The sequence below is a fragment of the Coturnix japonica genome, chromosome 1, assembly GCF_001577835.2.
Source record: "Coturnix japonica isolate 7356 chromosome 1, Coturnix japonica 2.1, whole genome shotgun sequence".
NCBI classification, from domain to species: domain Eukaryota; kingdom Metazoa; phylum Chordata; class Aves; order Galliformes; family Phasianidae; genus Coturnix; species Coturnix japonica.
In genome coordinates, this window is record NC_029516.1 from 164,374,005 (window position 1) to 164,400,629 (window position 26,625).

General features: G+C 33.4%; 1 protein-coding gene across 6 annotated transcripts in view; it reads right to left on the reverse strand.

The window, feature by feature from the left end:
- The window catches only part of CNTN5 (contactin 5), a 544,426-nt gene that overhangs the window by 270,398 nt on the left and 247,403 nt on the right, over positions 1 to 26,625 (reverse strand). For all 6 annotated transcript variants that reach the window (XR_004305984.1, XM_032442190.1, XM_032442192.1 and 3 more), the window contains one exon: positions 15,066 to 15,195. Coding sequence is in view for 5 of the 6 variants with exons in the window: in XM_032442190.1 (XP_032298081.1) it covers positions 15,066 to 15,123 (58 nt within the window). In the remaining variant the exon portion in view is untranslated. The remainder of the gene's footprint in view (positions 1 to 15,065; positions 15,196 to 26,625) is intronic.

Below are 26,625 nucleotides of genomic sequence, written 5' to 3' on the forward strand. Positions count from 1 at the left end.
GAAAAAGTACCCTCAAATTCATCTTCTCCAGATGCCCTGCCCTGTTCAAGCAGACCTCCCAGGAGCATGTCCAGATGGATTTTGAAGATATACAAGGATCTTCAGGAGGATTAGGATTACTTGACCTCTGGATTAATGTCTGACATGATATTATCCCAAATTATTTTTCTAGATTATACCTCTTCTATATGTCCCCAAAGTTCTTCAGTGAATACCTAAAATTTGGTTGATGGGCTTAACTCTTGTAAGTAGAATACATTAAAATGATTTGCTTAGGCTGCCTTTGTCACACTGTTAAGTTTCTCACTTTGATCATTCACACACAGAGGGATGATATGAAAAGGAATGGAAAACAAACAAACAAACAAACAAACAAAAACAGTCACAAAAGCTAAACTTGAGGAAAAAAGCTGAAACAGAAATTGGAAACTACACATCCACTAACATTCCATACTTTCTCTAATTATTCTCAATAACTGTAAAGTAATAGCATTAGAAACTAAGGCATCAAAGAATACCAAGATGCAGGCCTGATGCACCTAGACAGTTCTATAACACTTTAGTATGCAGTAACTGGTATATTGGCTATCCCAGTTCCTGACCAAACTCTGAGAGAAGAAGTTTTCCTTATGTCTAATCTAAACCTCCTCTGGCACAACTTGTTGCCATTTCTTTGGTTCCTGTTTGTTGCCTGGGAAAAGAGGCCAAAACCCTCCTCATCACAACCTCCCTTCAGGAAGTTGTAGAGTGCAATAAGTTCTCCACTGAGCCTCCTCTTCTTCAGACTAAATGAATCCAATCTTACATATGAAATCAAATTATGGTTACCTTGTAAGAGTAGTGACACAGCCTGAATAAATGATCAGTTGCATAAGATAGACACCAAGTAGGCAAACAATCTCTATGGAGTATTTATTTATTTATTTAAATTTATACACAGGACAAACAATTTAAAGTTTCTTAAAAAGATACAGAGTAGGTAGAAAAAAAAATCCATGTTTATTTCCAAACCCTTATTTAAAAGGATTATATGGAAAGCAAATATACATATGAGTTTTATGAAGCATTTACATTTTCATAAATATCTTCAGTACCAGGAGCACTGGAATGAGATCATATTTAAGGGCTTTGCTAACATAAGCCATTCCATAACTCTGTGGATGTAGGTCTAGAAGCAGCTTTGAGCAAGTTTGCTTACAAGACAAAACTGGGAGGAAAAGTAGATTCCATCAAGGATGGAGAGGCCTTGCAGAGAGGTCTACGCAAAATAGTGAGCTGGGCAGTCACCAACTGCATTATGTGTAACAAGACAAGGTACCTGATTCTGCATGTAGGAAGGCACAGTCCTGTTTTTATATATGGACTGGGGGACAAGATGCTTGAGAGTAGCTCTGCTGAAAGGGATCTGGGTGTGTTGGTTGATAGCAAGCTGAAGATAAGTCAGTAGTATGTCCCAGCAGTGAGGAAGGCCAGTAATATCCTGGGCAAAGCGCTGCCAGCTGGTTGAGAGAAGTGATTGCCCCACACTACACTGTACAGATGTGGCCTCACCTTGAGCGCTGTGTACAGTTTTGCACAGCACAGTAAAAAAAGAGCATAACATTTTAAATTCTTTTAATAGATAAAGTAATGCTTTTATATATTAAATCACAAAAATAAAATAACAAACAAACTAAAAACAAAAAGCCCTAAATTGTTCATCAGCTTAATTTGAATATTAGAAAACATAAGTACTACAGAACTGAAGAAAATTTCTAAATAGTTCTTCTATGTCAAAGATAGATTTGATTTTGCTTGGTATATAATAAAAGTAGCAGAGTTTTTACAAGGTACTTGTAAAACAACTTTTAGAAATTAAATCTGTTTATATCCATGTGTGAGAAAATTTTAAAGTTGGATGATTAATTGAGAAGGTAGTATTCTAAAACTTTCCTTAGTGTTTTGAAAAACCTACAATTTTATGATATATTTTGATTTTGTTCTTGAATTTATTAAGTATTCAGGAAAGTACCAAAGGACTTTTAATCTGCAGTCATACTATACAGTTTTAATTTCATTAAAGCAAATTCATTGCAAGGTAGTTGCAGCTAAGACAGCAGGGTGTCGTAAATTTTATTTTAACTACTTGGAATGTAGGATCTAACAAAATTAACAGAGAAAAATCCTCTTGCTGTTGGAATGCTATTAGGTTTACCTGCTGAATCTCAGAAGTGAGAGGGTGGGATGGGAAAAGGAATTTGGTCAAAGTATTTAAAAGCTCAGGAGAAGGCAACAGAAAATAGGTTTCATAAATGATTGGGTACAAGTCTATCAGAGGGATGAATGATCTTAGAGAAATCTGCACTAATGCATTTGTATGATAGATGGATTTGATATAATCTTGCAAGAAAAGAACATTGTGTACCTAGCAAGCCTTTGTACCTGGCATCGTAAGACTTGACTCAGTGCCATCCACAAAAAAAAAATAGAGAGCAGTCTTCAAGAGGCTACTTGGCTCATCCAAGGTATGATGTAAACTCCATTAAAGGACCAATATCCATCTACCAGTTGTTTGGCTTTCTTTTTTTATTTTATTTTATTTTATTTTATTTTATTTTATTTTATTTTATTTTATTTTATTTTATTTATTATTATTATTTTTCCCTGTTTTATTAAGCATTGGAGGTGCCTGAAAGTCGTGTTCCAGGAAAAAAATAAAACAGAGTAGTATGTACATGCTAGTTATAATGATACACTCATTTGTCTATCACATTGGAGGACTTGATCACCTTCTGGAGGACCTTTATAATTACAGATATAGAAGAGTTAATATTACTAATGCATTCACATACAGAGTGAAATTCATTAGCATGTCATAGAAGTTCTTTGCTGATCAAATATTTATTTAAGTTTGAATGTTTCCTAAAGTGCACATGAAGACATCCTGAAAATAGTTATGCCATCATCTCTAAGTAGTACAAAATCATAACTGCTCTATTTGCAATTCTAAAAGTTGTGCAATGGAAACATATTTCTAAACAAAAAATTATTCCACAATGCAATGAAGTGATCACTAGAGCTTGCATTTTCTTTATGAACTAATATATAAACCAAGCAATTATGTAAGTCAAGCACAAAACTGATTAAACAGCACATGCACATGAATCAATAAAACCCATTAAAATCATCTCTATTTGCATTTTGGCCTGTTTGACACCATTAATAGTCAGCTTCTAATCTATTAATTCCATCAATATCTAATACTCTGAGATTAGAAATAAGAGGGACTAATTGTGAACTAATTAACAGAAATCCTTGCCTACTGGCATAATAACATGTTGCTAATTTAAATTTGACTTTCAGTCTTGCTGTATTATTACATTAAGAACATAGGGGCTTGTTTATCATAGCTAGTGTATGGTCTTGAGTATTAATATCTCTCAGTGTGTGATTCTCAGAGATTATAGTAAAGGAGAGGAAAACAAGTTACTAGTATCGCTGCCAGCTGTGGTTGTGTCTCACGTAAAAAGAGCAAAACAACTGCCACACTAAAAACTAGTCAGCCAACCAAATACAGAACTCTACAAAGAATAAAATAAATTCTCTAGATACAACTGTAAGAGCTTTTAAAATAATCTTCAACTCTCTACCAGCACTGACAACCCAACCTGGTCTCAGAATATACACCCTAAAGTGCATGATGATTATTCCACAGCATTGTACTGACCTGAGGAGAAATATAACATGTTGCATTAACGCTTTCACAGTCACTGATAAGACAAGTTTCAAGGCTTACAACCAGAAATAAACTCATCTGTTGCTACTTCCAGCAGTAATGCTCTGTTGGTTACTCTTAGATAAATTAAGCAAAATGTTAGACAAACATCCTTCAAAATGAGTTATGACAATGTTGTAATCAGAGCACTGGAAAGCAGTTCTAATGAATTTCTCTGCAGATACATTAAAATTCTTTGTGTATTTAAAAATAGGACACATCTGTTTTTAATCCTTTACTTCTATTTCACACCAAAAAATCTTAATTAATAGCATGCTGAGACTAGAACTAGCTTTTTTACTTTATAATTTCTCATTTCTTAAACATCAAGAAAATAGCACATACACTGTGATTAATTCTGTGTCTTTAGTAAGACTTACCTTACTTCATCTTTACATATTTTACAGATAAATGACATTTCTATTTGATCTCCCCAAATACTGTAGAAATTTAGAGCTTCTTAAAATACTCTGTAGCACTGCTTCCACTGCTGAATGAAATAAGATGGAGCTTTCCCTAACTAGCTGAGGTAGAAGGAAAACTGATAGATGTTTAAGTGTAAGTAAAAGATAGAAAAGAAAAAGTTACTTAATATTTCATAAGAAAGTTCGTGTTGGAAATGAGAAGCCTTTCTAGAAAGCCATATGCTTTCTCTCTACTTGGAAGATTAATTAGTACTTCATAATGAATTTTTTCAATGACATGTGCAATGTCAAAATGAGGATAATTAAGAAAAGCTCATTACTGCACTCCATAATTTACTACAAAATACACTTTAATAAAGTAGAAATAGTCTTTGGAACTCAGTGATTTCCTTTCTAAAGTATTGCTAAGAATTATAAATGTTCTTAATCATATTTTTTTTTTAGATGAAAAGTAGAATATAGTTGTTGAAAGGCTAAATTGTTGCTTCAGTCCCCCCACTTAAAGTTTTTACATTTTTATTTTAATTTTAAACATTTTTTCCCCTGAATTATCATTATTGAAGATCTTTTAAAAATTTAAGCAGCTGTACTAAGATGTGCAATTCAAGTTGTAACAAAAATACTATTATTTTTTCCACTAATTGTGTACCATGCTAAGTTCTGGAGGAATACAGTGACACATGTTTGTTTTATAAGCGCTTCCATGTCAGACAGCATTTTGTCATACTGCCCCTTTGCTGCCATGTGCAGCATGGAATGCAAGAGGATAGTGGTGGGAAGGTTCAGCCTCTACTGCCATACACTATGGGCCAACATAATAAAATAGGAGGCATTACTTTTGGAGCAGCCCTCATATTACAGAAGTGAAATTATCTTTCAGATATCAGGACCTGTATATCTTCCCATAAAACTCCAAATAACTTCTACAAATAAATTATGAAGACTAAAAATAAAAAATCATGAAAAAGGTATAGTTACCATAAACATAAAGAAAGTTGGTTCTAGGTCGCTAATTTTACATGAAAGGAGTAATTGTTATTGGATAATTAATACTGTCTAACTTTTGATATTTCTGCACATTCAGAATATTTTCTGTATTTATGAAGCATAAACATTGCCATAAAGTCTTTCATTCTTCTTATTTTTTCAGGAGAGTTACTTGATATTAACTGTTATAAACTTTAAAACTAAGATTTCATGGATTACAAATTTGAAGAATAGTTTAATGTTCAAGATTTTACATTCTTGATATGTTATAACAGATATATTATGATGCATCATCTCTAATGGCTTGTTGGGTGTTTCCGCAAATCACAATTTAGAGTCAAATAATATTTTCTGAAACTCTGTTGTATTATCTGCTAACATCATTGCTAACAAAGTAGAGTCTTCCAGAATTACTGATTATTAAATGCCATCGGACATCTGTACAGAAAAAAAGAAGGGAAAAAAACAAAAAACAAAAAACAAAAAAAAACAGCTAAATTTTATTTCCTGTAGTCCTTTTTTTTATTCTGGAGTTATCCAAATATTTACTGAAGTGAAGGAATTTGACAAGAGAAGGAACTGAAACCTTTAAAAAGGTTTCTATTATCTGCAGTTTAAACTCTCACACTCATGAACTTAATTATTTCTAATTTAACCTTTCTTATTTCTATGAAGTGCATAAAAATGATAAATCCAAAAGAGCAGATCTGCTATCAAGATGTGTTAAGGACAGTGTGACAAATGGAAAAACAGAACTTTCTGTTGTTCTATAGGAAATGATCACTAAACAAGAATGTGGCAAAGAAAATAGTAAACCAAAAAAGCAAAATATGTTACTTTGAACTATAATAATGTTGGGCTAAATTTAATTATTCTCTTGCATTGTAGAAATCACACATAAATCTCAAATGTTACTTTTGGAGAGATTTAAGGCTTCCTCTACTCTCAGGTGCATAAGGTACCCAAACCAGAGTACTGGTGCACACCATCAGGTTGGATTCAATGTACCTTTGGATAAATAAGAGGCTACACATTCCTTTCCTTTTCACCCCTCTGCCCATATCTGACATAAATAGCTTTAAAACAGATGACTGGAGTCCTCATTTTACAATACTTTACTGCAAATTAGTTTTGAGGCAAAAATATTAGTATCTGCCCTCTGGTATTTCATTGTATTTTCATTCTATTTCCTACTCCACATTTTACATTCTGAAGTCCTTTGTGAGATGCTTTCAATTTCAAAAATTTTTAACAGATTAGTTTGGTATCCCATTGGAGTCCTAGAGAATATTCACATCCATTTCCTACCACAGATTTCAGTGAAAAGTAGAGGTTTAGAACCACTATCTTACACTGTTAATAATGTTCAGGGATATTTATGAATACAGCCATCTTTACTTCAGAAATCTGCTGACTCTGTGATCCATTGTTCCTTTTTAATCACTTTAATATTTCTACACTAAAACGCAAGACTGCTGCATCCTCTTGCAAATGGTGAGATTATATATTCTTCACTTACTTGACTTGCTTATACAAAAGACTCAGAATCCCTGTCTTCAAGTGCCTTCCTGGATAAGCTGAGAATGCTATCACTCACAGTGTTTTAGGGAGTTTAAATACTATCACCTGCAACTCTGTGCTGAGGAAAAATGATACTGTTAATGGCTGTGTGGTGGGCCATAGCAAACTACCTACAGCTTTGCACTGAGCTAAATTGATACTACCTGTAATTCCATAACTAAAATACTACTTTTCACAGTTGCACACCACATTAAGGGCAAACACAAGAAGCAGAGACCATGGTGCATTTATCACAAGGCTTATATCACACTAGACATTAAGAGTACCACTGAATTTGTGAGTTGCAATGGCTATAGTCATGCTGAGATTTTGGTGTTGCTTTTTAAAAAAAACCCTCTTCCCTGATCGTCCCAGCTCACATAAACTCCAGCCAAAGCCAGCTCTGGTGGAGTATTTAATAGAACAATATGTAAAGTGTTTGCATTGGAATACTCAACATTAAGGCTTATAAATCCAAAGAAATAAATGAAAATCTCTTCTGAAAGGTGTTCTCAGTACACAGCAAAGGTAGCCATGCTGAATAAAAGCTGAAATCTCAGGAAATGTTCTTTTTGTTACCAGCATTTTCATGCTGCTGCACTTAATATGAAGAAAACTACCTATCAAAACAGTCAACTGGGTAAAGCAGTTACCAGCCATGGTGTTGTATGGAGTTCAATAAGCTCTGCCTCCCAGAGCCTGAACACTGAACAGTGGATTCACATTTCATACTGACAGACAACACATTTATTTTTCACACTTCATTCAGTTCAGGATAGAGGTTTAGTTACACTACAGTTAAGAAATTGCTTTCACTAAACTTCTAGCAGCAGTTTGAACAAAGACAGCTATATAGTTGACAAGTGCATTTTTAAGTGGGTAAAAGTAAGAGATTCCCTTGTAGTTACACACGCTCATGTTCTCCTGTACTTACAAAGTGCATTTATTCTGTATCTGATAAGGTATATGACTGTTCCACATCAGCCTGCTTGCCTTCTATGTGGAGAAACTGACAAAATAATTCTTACAAAATTTAGCCATTTTTGTAAATGTAATCTAGGTTTTCAACACAACAGTTCAGGTCTACATTTTTGGATTATCTTCATAATGGAGCAATATTTGAAATGTCTGTAAGATTTTTTACTTGATAATCAAAGAGAGGAACAAAATCACAACAGCTTTTTTTTTTGCACAGAAATACTTCAGGTGTTGCACAGACAGCAATCTTTAATGTTGTATTGGGTAAGGCTGTGCTGAGTTTACTCCCATCCTCCTTGGAATTTCTATTAGAAACTTAATAAAACATTTAATTTTTTAAGACATTTAATTTTACTTTCTGACTTGAAGCATTGTTATATCCACTAGATTTCCTGGCAGAACTGTTATAATATTGTTTTAGCCTCACTACTAGAAAACTGTATCTAATTTCAAGGCTGATTTTGTCATTATTTCAAAGGTTTCACTGCCTTTTTATTACATTCCTGTTAGTAAAGGCCAGGACAATGATTCAGAAACAATGTTCCAGCCTCTAATGACTTTCTGAAATGAAGTTAATGACTTTCATTATTTTGTATTTGTGATATTGCTAATGTTGCACTGAAACTGAAGATTATTCTGCATTATGAGCTAACTGTTCCTTGTATAAGACTGGCATTAGCAGAAAGGGAAAACAAACAAACAAACAACAAAAAAACAGGCTTACTTGCATGTTGAGGCCCAGTGTTAATGATTTTATTACTTCTGTTCATGAATAATGGTCATCCAGAATCTCACCATGGGCAAATGATAGCTACTTTGTGGAATGAATTATTTTAGACAGCAGATGTATTACAAAAATTCCTGCAAAAAACTTATTACTGTGGCAAACTGTTGTACAACAGTTTAACTCTCAGTCTTATAAAATAAAAGCAGCAGAGATTCCAGGATATAATCACTTCTTTTGGAATGTCAGTCACTGCTGTAGTGAGAAAAGATATTAAATATTTGGTGAAAATACTGAAGAACTAGTTTTAACATCCTACTGGAAGGCAGTAGGAGACAGGCTTTATGAATTAAAGTTACGGATCATTACTGGAGATGTTTCCACTGTACCTGAAAGATAGACTTGGCCATTCATTGAAGTAACAATGCTACATCAGTCTCTACACTGCACTGACTACAAATTTGAATATTACTTTGGGTTGAAGAAAAACAATATCTAATGTAGAAGACCAACTTCTAATAAATGATTTGTTCTATAAAACATTAACAGTGGAAGCCTTTTGTAATTACAGGATAGAGATATGGATTGACTTTCCTCATCTATTAACTGTAGGTGCTAGGTCTAAGAATAAAATTAGTTATGTGTTCAGGAGCAAATAAAACCTGCTGTTTTTTAAAGACTTCTCAGAGTTAGGAAGTTACCCGAGGGTCAAAGACTTTTTTCTGGCACCACATGGCAAGTGTTTTCCCCAACATGCACCCGACTCTGCTGAGACATCTGATAGCATGGATGTGGGGAGGAAAGGATGAAGTAACATTCAAACAGTCTACCCAACAGCCTAGACACTTCTCAATCATCAAACACCCAAAACTGTTCACTTCTCCTCAAAGTTTTCACTATCATATATTTAAAGCTTTGGTGGTACAGTGTACACTACTTTAGAAAAATATATATTTTTTTCACATTGGTATTGTTAAAAAAAACTTAATGTCTGTTCAGCACCATGCTTTCTCTCTACATTCTCAAATCAAACAAAAACTAGAAATAGGTCTAACTTTATATCTTTCATGCTAGAAATTAATTTGTTTTGGTGAAAAATTCCAGAAAGCTATACAATGTCTCTCTTCATTGATTACAGAGAGGAGAAACGCTATATTCCAACATAATTAAAGCATTTAATTTAAATAAGATGAATCAGGGCCTGCATAGTTGACATTTATTTGAACATGAGGTTCTGCACTAGATAGATATTCTTGTGACATCTTCTTAACAACAGACTACTGTAATAATACCATTATTTTCCGATTAATCTATTATCTTTCTATTAACCTATTAAAGTAAACCAGTTTTTGGTGTTTTTGGTGTGTTTTTTTGTTTTGTTTTGTTTTTGTTTGTTTGTTTGTTTTTTCCTAAAAAGAAAAATTCAGACAGAAGAGCAGGTAAAACAGAAGGACTCACTCTTGGCTGTACTCTGATATAAATGCTAATGAATGTCTAAGCTAAAGTCACTGAGAATCTTTAGTGTCAAATGATAGTTTTTTCTGGAGCCAAAGGAGGTTCAGTCTTCATTGTTTTATCCAAAAAGATGGAGAGAGATGAACAAACACACTAAAAAAATCCACGATAAACAGGTAATACTGACTGGTGCTTTCACTGGATGCTAGTGGAATGAGACTGAATTCCATCAAGACTGAGTTCTATCAAGATTGAATTCATCTTCAGTATCATTCAAAAAAGAAAAGAAGAATCATTGCTGTATTGTGAAACCTGGTAATCTATTTATATTTCTGCAAAAATTGTGCAACTGTAAATCCATTATTTTTACACAAAAAACATTTCTATGTTATGCCTTTTAATATCATCACCAGTAAAAATGCATGTGGTTTAATATCATACCTGATGCAACATAAAATGTTGTGAAAGCATCAGATTTTAACTGAGTGACTCCAAACAGCATATTACACTAAGACTTATTCATCAAATAAGAAATGCAAAAAATTAGTTAAGATGTGCAGGTTATGTTTTTTTCCAGATGGTAACCATAGCATCACTGTAATTTTTGCAAATTATTGTTAATCTAAACATCAGCTGTTGGTATGCCTGATTAAAGCTCATTACAAAGTAGAAACTTTTTAACAAACTTAACTGTATGGAGCTCAGAAAGTATACTTAGGTAGGTAATCAATTATAATGTGTTCTATTACACATGTGATGTTAATGGTTGCATTACTACTGTTATGTGGTGAAATATCAGTCATTCATTACTGTTTGTATACATAGCAATATTACTGTTTTTCCCTGTTCTAAATACTGTCAAATTTGCTTTGGTCTCACCTCTGACAAGGCCTAACACATCAATTATTTCCATGGTAAAAGTGAAGCATATGGAGGTCGCCTACAATTTTGTAGCCAGCATGCTGAAGCACCACGAATAACCACATTAGCATATCATTACATCATCCCAACAAGGTGTAAAATATAAAAACCTGAATAAGTTATTCCACCCTTTTATATCTTTTTTAAAGAAAAAAATACACAAATCCACAATAAAAACACCACACCACCATTCTCAAATCCACACAAACAAGCTGAAGGGCTACTCATGAAAATACTCCCTTCTGTGCATACTCAAAATATCTCTTCTCATGACCCCAAGTTTTTCAGCTTTTAATGCTCCTGATTACTTGACACTAAACACTGTAGGATTCTGGCAACAGTAGATTGTTTTTAGCTTTTCATTCTTTTTAATTAAGAATTATACAAAGAGATACATTCAGCAGATAAGAGCTTTCCCCTCCAATTGAATCATGTTTGGAATCTAGGTTGAAATTTGGGTAGCATTCTATGCTGGATTTCAGCACTGTAAGAAATTGTTTCCTATCATGCTTTGTACTGTCTGCCTGTACAGTATTTCTGGATGGGCAATACAAGAGTTAAGTGCGTTTTGACTTTTCCATTTTGCTGGGAACAATGAGAATGTGAACATCCCCTGGCTCTAGTACTTATCTAGAGCTCTGCCTCCAGGCTTTTATGCTCCTCTATCAAAAGTGCACAGTTGCATGCTCTTTGCTATACTGTCATCAGTCTGGTGGTGGGGGAGGAAGGGGGAGAAAGGGTAATTGCATAGGCTTATCAATGATAAACACAGGTCATTCATGTATTCATCATTCATTTGGCAGAGAAGCAACCTTTCACATTCTGTCTGCTCTGAGAAAGAAAGGATGTTGTCAAAAAGGCAGAGAAATAAAAATGAGAAATAGCTCTGGCACTCACAGTACTATGTAGACTTTATACGGTTTGGTTAATGAGTTTATGAACCTTAGGCTATGAATTTTAATCCTGGCAGCAGTTGCTGGAATTCTGAAAGTCACATCTTGAGCAGGTTTGTGATGCACTTTGGATGCTGATAAATTCAGATGACAGAGACAGTTCCTGAAAGCTTCCAAGTATCCAGATGGAGAGGAATGGCCATAACAAAAGACTGGAAGCAACTCAGCAAACTGCTGGCTCTAGGTCTGATATACAAAGGACACTCGTGTTTGCTCAGCATATGCTCTCATACTTAAAAGCATTCTTTGTAAGTGTCCATTCATATCATATTCAAGCAAGCGACTGTTCAGAAAAAAAAGTCATGCTGTTTTTAATTTTGAGCACCACACTGAGGGAGAGAAAGAAAAATTCATTATTTAGCGAGTCTTTGCCTAGGAGGAAAAATATTTTGTGTGCAAAGAAATAAATGGTACATAAAGATGAGGTTTAAGGACGGGTTTTTACCCACTTGGGTCTGTGAAGAGTGACCACTGGATCTCAGAGGTACCACATCTGTCTTGATAGACTCTAGTACTTGCATTATACTCATAATTTCACTGATGCCATGAGTTATAAAGCCTTATAAAGAGGAGTCTCTCTTTGACATGATTAACGTGCAACGGGTGTTAAAATAGAAAAGGTAGACAAATGATCAGAGGAAAAAATGTTCTCTTGTAATCTACTAGTAGCATGAACTAAAAATAAATAGCATTTAATATACACATAAAAGCAGATTGCAAAGCGATCCTGGAGAACTGGGACAGTAATCCCTAGTAACATAATACTAGCCGTGTTGTACACAAGATAGTGCAGTCTGAATTGTAATATCATGACTACACAGCAGGAACACAAAGGCAATCAAATAATCCAGAACAAATAAATAAATAAATAATACATTAATAAAATTGTCAATGCAAAATCCTATATTACTCTGGTTTCCATTGAAAAATCTATAATTACCTATTATCTCTTGTTATTCATGTTTAAGTGCCTCAAGCTTGTAGCTTATAATTATATATATTTACCTACATAAATTCTCAAGGAAGCTAACAGTTGCCAGCAAATTAAATTCTGACTACCTTTTTTTAAATTTAAGACTGCCACCTCTGAATTCAAGAGTTATTCTAACACAATCAGATATGAAAGGCTTCTGAATTTCAGATTAACCTGTCCTCTTACAGCTGGAAGTCTTTTCCTACAGGATAAGCTTATGAGGACTGAAAAAATCCCTACAAAACCAAAATAATATTTTTTCAACTATTAGTTAAGAAATTAAGTGGACTTTAGGTCTAACATAACATCTTAATTCTTCTTCAGTTTGTCCAAAAATGCAATAACTGCCATAAGAAATCAATGCTGGGAGTATCTTTGTGTCTTTTAATAACTGACTCTTCTTAAATGTAATGATTCTCAAGCGTTGGGTAGCTGAGCTGTACTGTTACTTACAGCTAAATTGGAGTAAAAGATCTAATTACATCCTCAGCCTGGTATTCAGAAAATATATTTTTCTCCACCCACAGATCATTTCCCACACAACTCAAGCATGCTTGTAAACAGTTATGCATGAGCAAAGCCCAAAATACCTGGGTCAGTGTTAAAATAAAAATAACAAAAAAATAGTCAACACAAACCAAAGAGATCATCTATCTTTTCTTGGATGATTTCCCTTAATACTGCAAAATCAATACAACACTGTAGTTCTTTCTTCCAAACACTGGCTGTTGATAAGAATGATCCCATGATCTGATGATTGAATGATAACTACTGAATTTTAACGTAGCTCAAAACAACAGGAATTGAATGAACTTTATCCTATTGAAGCAGCATCAATATATTTTGCTCTATCTTTAAGAAGAGTGCATTCAGGCATCTAACTTACTAGGATACATCGGTAGTAGGAACTATTTGCAGCTGTAAACATGTTCTACTGACTGCTGCAAAATAAAAGCAGCTCAAATGTATAATAATAATGATGTAATTAGATGTGAAAGATATGGAGACAGTAAATTAAATTATTGGGAACACTGACAATCTAATTAAAATATACTTTAATCCTCCTTAAAATATCTTTGATGAATTTCAGTTCTTAGAGCATTGAAATTTCTAACAAATGATTTTTACTAATGAAATCATTTTAAAATTATTGTGCATTGTTGTGTATGTGAAAAATGTGTTTCATCATGTATATTTTAACTGCAACAACATGCAAAGTGAAATTCTGTAGTTAAATATGATTTACTAAAGTAGTCCAGATTTACTCCAGTAATGCAGAATAAATCTTTAAGAGTTCTAAGGAATCACAATACAAAATGAAGTTTAAAATTACACCTTAATACCTCCTGCCAGACAGAAATACTGCCAAGATTGATAATGGTGACACCCAAAGTGTGAAAACAAGAAATCACTCACGGTGATCTTGAAAAATGGATTTAGATTAGATAATACAAAATAGTTAAGGTACATTAGAAAAAAAACAGATTCAATTTTATAAACTATTTCAATGCATATACATTGATATCCATAGATATTTTCCTTTTTTGGATTCCTGCCTCCAGTATCATAGCATTAAAACAAACTCAAATATTCCATTTCATTGACTTGTAAAAAATGTGGTCACATGATGACAAAAAGTCATGAGTTTGAGAACGAACTGAGAAAAGAATAGATTGGTAACTGCTGACAGAGATTATAAGGAAGCATTATGAAAACAGAGTGGTAAAGATCAGTTAGAGACAGAACCCTTCAAAGATAAGATAAACCGAAATGATTATAGATTAACCTATTTCATTACTAGCAAAAAAGAAAAAAAAAAATCAACTAAGTAATGACAAAAACTTGCAAAAGAAATGCACTTACTACCCATACAAATATCAACACATTCAAAAAAATCACAATCAGTATTAAGAAAACAACCCAATAATTTGAACATGGTAAGAATTCACGGACACCAATGTTAAGCATCCCATACTTGTTACTACTTAGGAAAGAACCATGCTAATTAATGATTTTACTTTTTGTTTTTCTTTCTTAATAATTCTTTCTTAATAACATCTAGCATTGTTTTGTTTTTTTTGTTTGTTTTTTGTTTTTTTTTTTCAAATAAGATATTTAGTTTTGTCTCCTTTTAATGTTATTCAGGTTTAACTATAAATGAAGTAAAAGTAGATGGGTTACACTTGTAAATGTCTTAATATAATCCTTCACAATTTTACCACCTAGGCAAATAGTTTTAATAGTGATATTATCTTTTTGGCATGATGTAAATCTTCCTATGTCTGTTAGCAGTTCAAATGGTAAGCAGAGTTGTCTTGTTTTTGTCTGAGTTTACCTGAAAGACACCCAGTGAGTGACAGAAACAGAAACAGTTTCCATGACAACCACATCATTGGTCGGAAAGGTCTTCTGTCCCTCTTTGTGCAATTGTTAGCAGTGTTGATGCTTCTTCATTAAAGCTTTGCCTAGTGAGACAAAGACAAATCTTTGTTAAGAAAACTAAAAATATCTTGCAATAACATGATGGACAGTTCTAAAGACAAGCCTGGTCCTAATGTAATTAGAAGTCTTGTTCCAAAGAACTCTTTCTACAACAAGACAAGTATTCTGACAGATACTCGGAGAGTTCTTGTTCCATTATTCACCTCCATTAATATCTGAAATGGCTGTGGCATTGCTTTAATTGCATGGTTATCATCCTAAAGCTGTCTATATTTTCCAGTTTTGAATTTCCAAAATGCCGAGCTTACAATGAATTCTTTGCCTGAAACCAATATGTTGATACTTGTAGAAAGCCCAAAACAAAATAATAATTTTCTCTAAAACTCATGCTTTTTTTTTTTTCCTAATTGCAAATTGATTTGGAATAGGTTCCAGTTTCTACTGGTTTACTCAGTGTACAAAGAATCTAGCAATACATTTGAAACAAACATCATTTATATGGAATATTCATATTCACCTCTCTCCAGAATTTCTCAGGTTTTTTTTTTTTTGTTTGTTTGTTTTTTTCCCCATGGTTAGCACGCATACCTTGGAACATCACACCTTTGATCTCTTTGCTTCTACTTTGCTTCTAATTACTACTTTGATAATATTGCTAATATTAATATATTAGTAGCTCAAAACCATAGAATCACAGAATAATTAACATTGGAAAATAAGGTAATCTAGTCCAACCATCAAAATTGGAGAAATTTCAGTTGGTTATGTATGGACATGAGTGTATTTTTGGTCTTTGTCTGAAAAACATCAAGCAGCAAACATAAATTTAATTTCCTATACTTAATTAGTCATATCTTTTTAGGAAGCCTTTGAGATTCCCTTGATCCATAATCCTTGAGGGCAGAACAATAGGTGACAAAGGAGGATTCAGCTTTGTACCTGTCACACATCTTTAGGGGACGATATCATGCCTTCAGACTAGCTTAGTAATGTGCCACAGTAGCTGTTTTGGGAAAGCTAGCCAGTGTGTTAGAATATTCACAGGAAATGAACAGAGGAAAAGTTGAACAGGTTTGTCAAAAAGACAATTTTGTAGTGTAAGAGAGAGTTCCTGCTGTATTATTCCATTTCAGCTTCCCTCTGAGCAGCTCAAGCTGTAACATACTTTGACAGTCCTTTGTATATAGGAACAAGCATGTACGCATACACATTTACAGCAACACAGTGTGAGCACAAGTTGACAGCTACTATTTAGTTGCTGATATTAATTCCGGAAACAATCTAAACATGCAACCTGCTACCTCTCATTTATGCAGCATAACACAGGTACAGCTTTCAACACAGATAAAAAATCCTGATTAGGATTTTCACATTCTTCCAGGTAACTCAGGTAAGCAAACTTAACATAAGATGTACACATTAATGTGAATTTCTCTGAATGGCAACATAACAGTGTGTTAGTCAAATGACTTTACACACTGTGCCCGTAGCTCATCTAAACCTCCACAGAAAACCTCCTCAATTAATTATTAATATCAGCTGCCTTTGTTTTTCACTTCAGTGATAATATGCTTTTCAGCTACTGTGTTCCTTTGCTTAGTGAATTATCTCTTTCAGCATTCTTTGCTGGCCAGGCCTCTGGGAAATAAGTATTTTCATTAATATTTAAGTTTTTCTCCTTATGGCCATATCAGTTAAAGAAGGTAGAGTACAGCCTCTCCCCTCACCCCCATCCTCAGATCCACCAAACCTTTCATTTTCCTGATTTCTCTTCTCCTGCTGTTGCAATGGTGCAACACAGAAATTACAAATTAATTAAATTAATTTGGTGGTTTCTTTGTTGCACAAACAGGGAGTAAGTAATAAACCAAAATTTTCACAAATAAACCATGACATTGTTGCTAAAACAAGGTATTGCTGTACCTATTCAATCACAATTAAAAACAAAACAAAAATATTAAATGTTGTTATCAGAAGAACAGAAATAGGATGGAGAATAAAAGTAAAAGGAGAATCATAACAAAAGTATGAAATAATACAAGGAACATGAAAATACTATATATAAGAAATGCTTGCATTTGTAATCTCTGATCTACAATTCATGAAGGGATATACTCCAGGATTCTTTTACAGTCAGTGTCTGTTATCTGATATCTGTTTAGAGAGTATTTGTGATTGAAAACTTCCTTTCTGCACATAGGTAAAGGTAGAAACTGCACTGAACTTATTAGGAAAAAGATGATCTTTCTTAAGAAACAGATGCATAGATGATCATAAAGCAAATAAATGTGGATTAGCTTCATGAATATTCTGTAAGTTTTGTAAGAAAGTGCCTGTTCTTCAGACTGAATCATTCTTTAAGGCAAACATGCAAGCAGTTTCAAAAATCTTTTTAATTTTCTGGATTTTATTTTTCAAGTCTTCACTTTCTCCAAACTAGAATGAGAATCCTTGTAAAACAAGCATTTACTTATTAACCCTGAGCAAAAAAAAAAATAAAAAAAAAATTTATTCACTTCGTAGAGGAAGAACTACTAAGCAAGAGATGCTGCTAAAAATAATTTTCAATTCATTTCATTTGAACTATAAATTTGAAACTCGGAAAAATCCAGCTAACATGTTTGGAACAGTTTGTTGATTTCATTTGTAATTAAGTGCATTAAAGAAAATGAAGCTGTCTTGAACATGTTATATTCTATAGATTTATTTTTCATCTTAACATGATTTGAGCTAGATCTACTGTCAAACATTTAAAAGTAAGGATGGACTAAGCTTTTTATTAAGCTTTTAGTCCTGTTCTTTTCTTATTTTGCTTTCTTCACAAATTATGCAGATTCAGTGAGCTTCTTTTTTGGAAACAGAAGATAGATTTTCCCTGCTGGCAGTTTGTAAAAATCAGTGATCTAAAATAGCTGATGCATATAATCTGCAACAAGTAATTTGTCTAATAAATTTCTTTTGTTCTGTATTAGATGTGGTTTTCAATTCCCACAGTTTTTTGTTTTTCCAGAATTTTGACCAAACTACTTTGGAATTTGTTTGAATTCTGTGTGCTGATTATAAACAACTTACTAAAACATTTTTTTGTACATTAAAACATATTTTAATGAAATGTTTGGTGTAGTAGTGAAATAGTAGATATCTCATGGCTGTTCAAAAATAATGTGAATACGTGAAACATGAGTACTAGGAGAATACTCTCAACACTAATACAAAAGAAACCCAAAATATTTTCAGAAAAATCATATTCTTTTCAATAATAAAAGCACCTACTATTTTTAATATTTGTTTTCTAGTACTTAGGATAAATTTATATGTAGCAATGTTGATTCCTTCTTTTTTTAATTACAATAATTAAGAAGTGAAGCTCTTAGCATAGATATTCTGATACTTATATCAAAGTGCTGTCTTCCATGATCTTTTCTTTACAATCATGCATAGTTATCAGCTTATCTGAACTGTCAGGAAAGGGATAATTACTTAAATCTAAATCTTCTCTCAAAGTAGGTCTTTTCTTTACAGTGACTACACTGCTCAGAGGTAAGAATGTGACTTGCTGAACAAATGTTTGCTACATAACATTTATTTTTCCTGTACTAATTATACAGTAGTGGAAATCTCAAGCCAGTGACCCTTCAAATGATACAATTTTCATTTCCTTTAAAAAATAAAAAGCCCCTACCATATTCACAGATAATTATGAAGTAACCACTGTTAAGCAATTCTGATGTTGTACATCACAGTCTGGTGCGGGTTGTATGGGACCTTAGAGATCATCGAGTCCAACCCCCGGGATTTGAGCCTCCTGTGTAGCAGAGCGGCACTTCTACCACTTGCACCACAGGGGGGATCTGAACCCAGGTCATGATATTATACATGATATTATAAGAGCAGTAACTTAAAAGAGTAAGAAATTAAACTACTGCCACCCACATGTCTGTACTGAAAAGAAAAAAAAAATAGTCTATCCTGGAAAGAACAAATACACTTTGATGATTTCAAGTAATACAGCTAGGAAATACTTTTGTTCACATTTGGATGATGATCTAAAATGCAGATAAACTTCTAAGATAAGTCCTCAATGTGGAAAAGCTATGAAATTAGTAAATGGAATGAGCTAGGTATTACTGACTAGGCTTTCTACAAAGGGATCATTATGCTCCTGGAAAAAGTCCAAGGTCTAACTGAAGATTTACTGTTCAAATCACTGAAATAAAATTTTCTAATCAACACTGAAGGCCAAGTCCCTCACTGCACAACCTGTACTTCAATCAGGACATGGAAGATGTGAATTGAATTTCCACAGTCAGCAGCACAGCCAATCCTCCATGCACCCATGCATATCAGGACTGCTAACATTCACTCCATGCAGAACTGAAGGCTTCAGAAAAGCAAATGCTAAGATGTTACAAAGTTCAACAGGAACAGAGGAGATGATAGTTTGTCTGATTTTTTTTACAAGGAGTTTGACTGTTGAGCGTTCCCTGATGGTATATTTACATGTAAAGTTAACTACTAGACCATGATTATGACAGACTCTGTTTAGACAGAATATAAATAACCTCTACCGAGTTCATGTTCTTTCTTGCATTCAATAAAGAACTAATTTGCTCAGTCCAGAGCCTTTTTGACAATGCTATTTACAAAATGGTTTAAATGTAATGTAATTATATTAAGCTAATATTTGATAAAAGTCATATCATGAACGTATTTACAGTGAAATGTCAGTGGAATTTCTTATAGGACAAATGAAAGTGAAATGATATTAAGACAATGTAAACAGCAAGGGATTTTTCAAGATTGGGGAGATCAGTTATTTTCAAAGCTTAATAATATTTCAACTATTTTTATAGAAAATTTAATAAACCACATTTTTTCATAGTTTCATAAGACAATTTCTAAACTGTTTTATGAACATTTAATTTACTGATAACAATATTAGAGGTTTATTCTACAATGGAACATTTTCTTGTTAAGTTCTTTGCGGCAAGGAAGGACTTTCAATATATAAATTAATATTTTATTGGGTTTTTAAAATTCATAATATTAATATAGCTTTGTCAAGTCAAATTCTAGAAAGAAGCATACAATGATTATGTACAAAAGAAGAAAAGTGCCCAATTTTAAAATGTGATTTAATCACAATTTTTTTAGTAATGAACATCTGAAGTAATGTTCTGAAGAACAAAACAAAGCATTTACAAATCCTGAATAAAAATCTCAAAAGTATTGTAGCCCTGAATTTCTGAATTATTCAGATGAGATAAATCTATTTTTAAAATCCTGTGCAGTACCCACAAAATAATAAATTAATATTATAATAAATATTGATTACCTTCTACTAGTCAAATGTATTTGTATTTGCATATTTTAAAATGAGTTTTTAAATGTGAAATACCAAATTTATTCCATTCCAATGCATACATGTGAAGTTGGTGAGAAAAGCAAGAGGTATTACCATTTCTTACTAATTACTGCATTTTCACAGGGTCTAAAACACATATATTTAAATAATTTACCTAAGTATTGTGGAGATCAACATAGTCATGTGAAAAGGAAAGCTTTTTGAATTGTTTTGCAGGTCATCCAATATTGTTAGAGGAGCTAAAAGTTTGGGATTCTTATTACAAATCAGATATAAAATGTCATCATTATGCTCAAAAGAAAATGGAGATGGCAGAAAGAGTTCTCATCTTTTCTGAACTACCAACAGTGGAGAGCAGCTGTTTAACTTCATTCTTGTGAATATATCATGAAAAGATGTAGGTACTGCTCAGGTTCAGGATAAACATTAACGTATTGTTTGCTTAGAATGGGGACAACTATGTGCTACTGTGTCACTTCCATGGACATGTTATAAGGTTAATCCGAACCTATTGGATAAGGTCTTTTAAGAAGAGTAGAGATATTAGTTACTTGGGATTTTTCTACCCATTTACCAAAGAGACTGACATTTCCTGAACTTCAGCTCACAAGATGCCGTGGATGAAGCAATTTAAAGAGCCTTGCGGCTCCTTCTTTGCCATAGGAACGAGCACTGTAACAGCAACTGACCTCATCAGAACCTGAAATAGAAGTCCATTACTAACTACATTAATTCATAACTATCACTTATTAAGTTCTCTTCTCTCTTGTAGCATTTATGATAAATTCATCAATATCTATTTTTAGCTACAACAGTGTTAATCATACCTAAGTAGCAGTCACATAAGAGTAAAAATAAAAATTGTGAAAAATTTGACAATTCATAAATTAGTTATATACATGCGTTTGTCAGCAAAGAGAAATATGCAAGAAAGAAAATGTATTCAAACTGTTTTCAGTAGCTTTACTGAAGCAAGAGGAACAACTTTGTTCTTATTGCTAACTGCTTAGACGGCTACTTTCAATTCTTCAGTCATCTTACGGGCAGCTACAACTGAGTTATGTCAGTCTTTGTTTGTTCAATGCAGTATGAAAGTTTCCATTAGACCTGAAAAACTCAACTGGTCATTTAACTGCTTTCCCTGTGGACCTGCAATAAGATTTCTCTTCCTCTATGGTCTACATTCCTCAGTATTTTGCTTTAATTATTCAGTAAATATATTCAAGCACTTTTATTAAGTTCCATTTATGAACTCAGAGGAGTTCAGGGATGAGCAGCTATAAAATTGAGGTAACATTAATGACTTATGTCACCCTACGTTATTTGTAATATACGTTATTTCTTCACTTCCAAAACCTTCAGGAAAAATAAATTTTCAACTCTTTTCAGACATACATATTTACTTAGAAACCACATTGGGAGTTAGTAACATTTACCAAAGTAATCACATCTGGAAATTGTCAGTTCTTTGCCGAGTAGAGGGATTAAGGACAGCAATAGCGGCAGCATCACCCCGCTGTTGCTTTGTGCTCAGTACTGAGTACTCAGTAGGTCTACCTCTGGAGTGTAAGAGGAGTAGCTGGTCTTGGTTTCTCTTCTGCAGCAACCAATTAGTGGCAAGAAAGAAGATGTCTGCAGTCAAATAAATATCCTTGACAAGACTTGTATCTGGTATAATATAAGCCAGAATAAATATGCACTGCATAACCCTTCCATTTAATTCAACTGCCAGATTAATGACATTATGTATTTTAATAACACAAAAATAGCATCACCACTCAGCTCTTCACAAGCATTTAAAAAAACTGCAGTTTTTCACATATATCATGCTCTGAAGTAATGGCCACAGTCTCTGGACCTGTAAATCCAATTCATTTTCATACTTACTTCAAGAGAAATCATTTCAGTTATAACAGGGTGTATTGTTCACTACATACTTCAAATATTCCTCTGAAAATGACCAACAAATTTTCTGCACCTAGGACATGAAATCATACTCACTTTGTCAATCAGTGCCTCCAGGATCCCAGTGAATAAAAGGATAAATTGAGATCTTTCAGTAAGCACTTCATTTCTGCATATGGACCTGGCTGCCAGCCTGACAGGACAACAGTACAAAAAGAGTATACTGAAAAGTAGAACAGGCTATTTCTTGTATGGATAGGATGAGGAATACAAGGAGCAGTCTTGTATGCAAAAATTATATGTAACTGTTCTGTCAGTGTGTATATTTATCTCTCCTGGACAATCCTCAAAGTAGAAAAAAAAAATACAGTATTCTATAGAAAACTTCCCTCTACTTCTTATCAGTGAAGTTCAGGTCACTGTCTGTGTTAGCCACTGGTAGCAAACTTACATTAACTCAGACGTCAGCTGTGGATAACAAGACTGATTTTTAACATATAAAGTCAAAATTTGGTTATTTTACTATTTTATTTTATATTATTTTATGCATAATCAAATGAATTTTCAAAAAATAAAATATTCACGTAGGTAAAAAACAACTCTGCTTTCCCAACATGAATGTTTTTTTTCTGTCATTTATTGTCATTATATAAGGAAGAATAAAGACTTTATTCCCCAAGTTCTTAAATATGGATAGAAACAAATGTGCATCTCCACTGTACAATGATTTTGCATAAGTGCTAAATTGTTACTGCATATGTATTCAGATGAGATTACTGAAAAATTAAAACAAGTCAAAAAGGTTACATTTTCAATTTAAGACAAAAGTTTCTGAAGCTGAAGAGACAACAGTCAATCGAGATTCTTTTGAAGCATGTCTTATCATTGGTTGTATTTTAGAAATATATATCTATTCAAGTCTCAAAATACCGAGTGAGGAAAAAAAGAATACATATTGTTAGAATACATTATGTTAATAATTTTTTGTTAGAAATACATATATATTTTTAAGATCTCAGGATAGCTTATATTTTTTTAAGTAATAGTAGAAATTATTTTTTAACTTTGTTGTTAGAGAAATGAAGGTAACAAATTTGAAAATGCATCTGTGAAAATTGAATTTTCACAGATTTAAATGTTTGGAAATGAGACTTAAAACACTTTGTGTTGATCTAAAACAGTGATGGTGGTTTAAAAAGGTAAACAATTTTCTTCTTAGCAATTTTCCACTTGAAACACTGCCACACTCAAGAATATTAGTGATGCAACAAGTTGACTGATGATGCAGAGCAGTATCAGTTTTTTGTTGTTGTTGTTGTTGTTTTTGTTGTTTCACTTCTGTCATAAAATATGTGCATATTGAATTACATGTTTCTTAAGTTTCTAATTACAACCAGCATGAAAATTGTTTAGACATTTAAGGATGCATTCTTATATTTAGTTGTACCTCATTATTTACTCACATGGAAGAGAGCTTACTAAGATATAATGGTACATTATTAAAGTGAGTTGGAAATCTTATTATTAAAACACAAGCTTATCTGAGTAGAGAGGAAAAAAGATAAAATACTTGAAATAGAATAAGCACTTCTTCATTTTCCTTCACAGATCCAATTTTAGTCTTAGCTAAATGTCAGATATATAAAGACATAACTGGTGGTACAATCCCATCAGGGAGGTTTGTATCTGTTATCATACTGTATCTACCATAATTTTCCTAAGGACTTTAAACAAAGCCACTGAACTTTACGAAAGGCTCAAATTTCAACTAAATGTGTTTTAAGTCTAGCTGGAGGTGGATTGTTTATTCTTGAAGAGTATGATATGACTGCAGTCAAGTAACATCTCTTCCTGTATTTTAACTCACTATTAGAGCAGACACCAATTATGAAATTTTGCTGTCAGGTTGCTCCTCTAAGGGCAGTCACACACTTCATTCTTCCAGTGGGAAATTGAATTTGACATTTAATTTGAGGTCCAGGATACCACAATGTAAAAGATTCTGCTGTATTAGTGATAAAGTAGGAGGAGGATAGACATCCTGGCTGCCTCTTTTAAATACTCCTCTTCGTATTACTACTACCTTCTTTATTTTCTATAGGGATTTTTTACATCTTTGTTAAAGGAAAATTACACTAGTTGTTTAGAATCGCATTAACTCCTAAGTGGAGAATTACAGGTTGCATTGTACATGCAAATAAATGATCTACTTGAAATTGAATCCATATGTGTTATACAAGTATTCTGTTATTTCTCTGTTTAGATCAATCATTAGACAGTGTAACTTTCAGTAGCTGCCTAAAGTTGAGAAATCTCAATGTGAGTATCCGGTAAAATGAGAATGGGGCAAAGGAGGATGGTTGTACGTATATATTTGGTACTAACATTTCATCATTTGTTTAATTCCTTGAAAATAATTAAATATGTGTTCATAATAAAATATGCAAATGGTTGTTGCAAGATTTTTTTGTTTGGAGATTTGCATCTTGAAGAGATTTTTGTATAAATCGTCATTACTTCTTTTAAATCACATCTGAATAAAGTACTGAAGAATAGTAGAAGTATTTAAGAAGCACATAAAACTTCCTTCTTGCTTTACAGAACAAACAGATTTAGGATCCCAAACAGAATTCTGGTAGAATAATACTACTGGAGCTTGGGAAACAGAGATCTTAGTTTTCAGAAGAAGACTGGGGCAACTCAGGAGGAGTATTATGATGCTGTCAGGTTATGCAGGGACAAAACTGAAAGGATCAAAGGCCAGCTAGATCTTAACTTGGCTGCTACAGTAAGACAATTGTTTTTATTAAGTAATTAAGAAAGAAAAGGATTAGTCCATCCTTTATTGGATTATTGGAGAAAGAGTAGCATGGCAAAGTGTCAAGTCACTTGAGTCATAGCAATCTTGTGCAGTAATATAGGCTTGGGGAACACTGGCTGGAAAGTTGCCCAGCAGAAAAGGTCCTGAGGGTGCTGCTTGACAACTGACTGAACATATACCAGCAGTGGGCTTAGGTGGCCATGAAGGATAATGGTAGCCCGGCCTGCATCAAAAATACTGTGGTCAGCAGGAATAAATAAATGATTGTCCCTCTGTACTTTGCTGTGATGAGACTGCACCTCGAGTACTGTGTTCAGTTTTAGATTCCTTTATTTCACGAAGAATATGGAGTTGCTCAGATGTGTGCACAGGAAAGCAGCAAAGCTGGTGAAGATACCAAAAACAAGATTTATGACAAGTGGATGGGGGAAAGTGGGTTTGTTTAGTCTGGAGGCAGAAGGAAGCTGTCATTGCTCTCTTCAACTGCTTGAAAAGATGTTACAGAGAGGAGGGTATTTTTCTTTTTTATTAGGTAACAAGGGATAGGACACAAGGCAACAGCCTCATGTTGCAGTAGGTGAGATTTAGATTGGGTATCAGTAAGAATTTCTCCATGGAAAGATTAGTTATGTGTTGGACCAGGCTGACCAGGGAAGCAGTGGCATCAACATCCCTGCAGTTATTTAAGAGATGTGTGGATGTGGCACTTATGAACATGATTTAGTTATGAACTTGTAGTGTTATGCAGATTGCTGGACTTGAAGATCTTTTCCAAACTAAGAGATTCTAAGTAACTAAAAACCTGCAGAGGCTGGTTTGGTGCATATGCAAATTGGAAATTAGCCAGGATACTGGCTTAACTGCAAACTTGGATGCTATCATTAAATTCAAAACCAAAAACAAACAGAACAAAAACAAAACTAAGACAGTTCCTTGTCCACGTAAACTGTCATAATAGAGCAGTCGCGAACAAAGCTGTCAAATATATTCCATTTCAGAATGAAATTGGGACACTTTATCCTTAAAGTTTTGCATTAATTAACAAGAGGACTCTGCACGGTGGGATTGACAGTAACAAATATTAATTAATTATATAATTAATTCATTAATTATCAGAAAATATTTCTGTGGAATTATCCAAGCCACACACCACATTCCTATCTAATTCAGTTGAAATTAATTCCTCTTAAGCCAATACTGCCTGATCTGCAGAAGAGCCTTCAAGACCTTTTTTTTTTTTTTTAATCTTTTCTTTAACCAGTTCTGCACTCTGCTTCAATTGACTGTAATATTTCCAGTTTTGTTGTTGTTATTGTCATCAGTATCCTAAAATGGAGTTTACTGTCACAAACTTAAACTTAA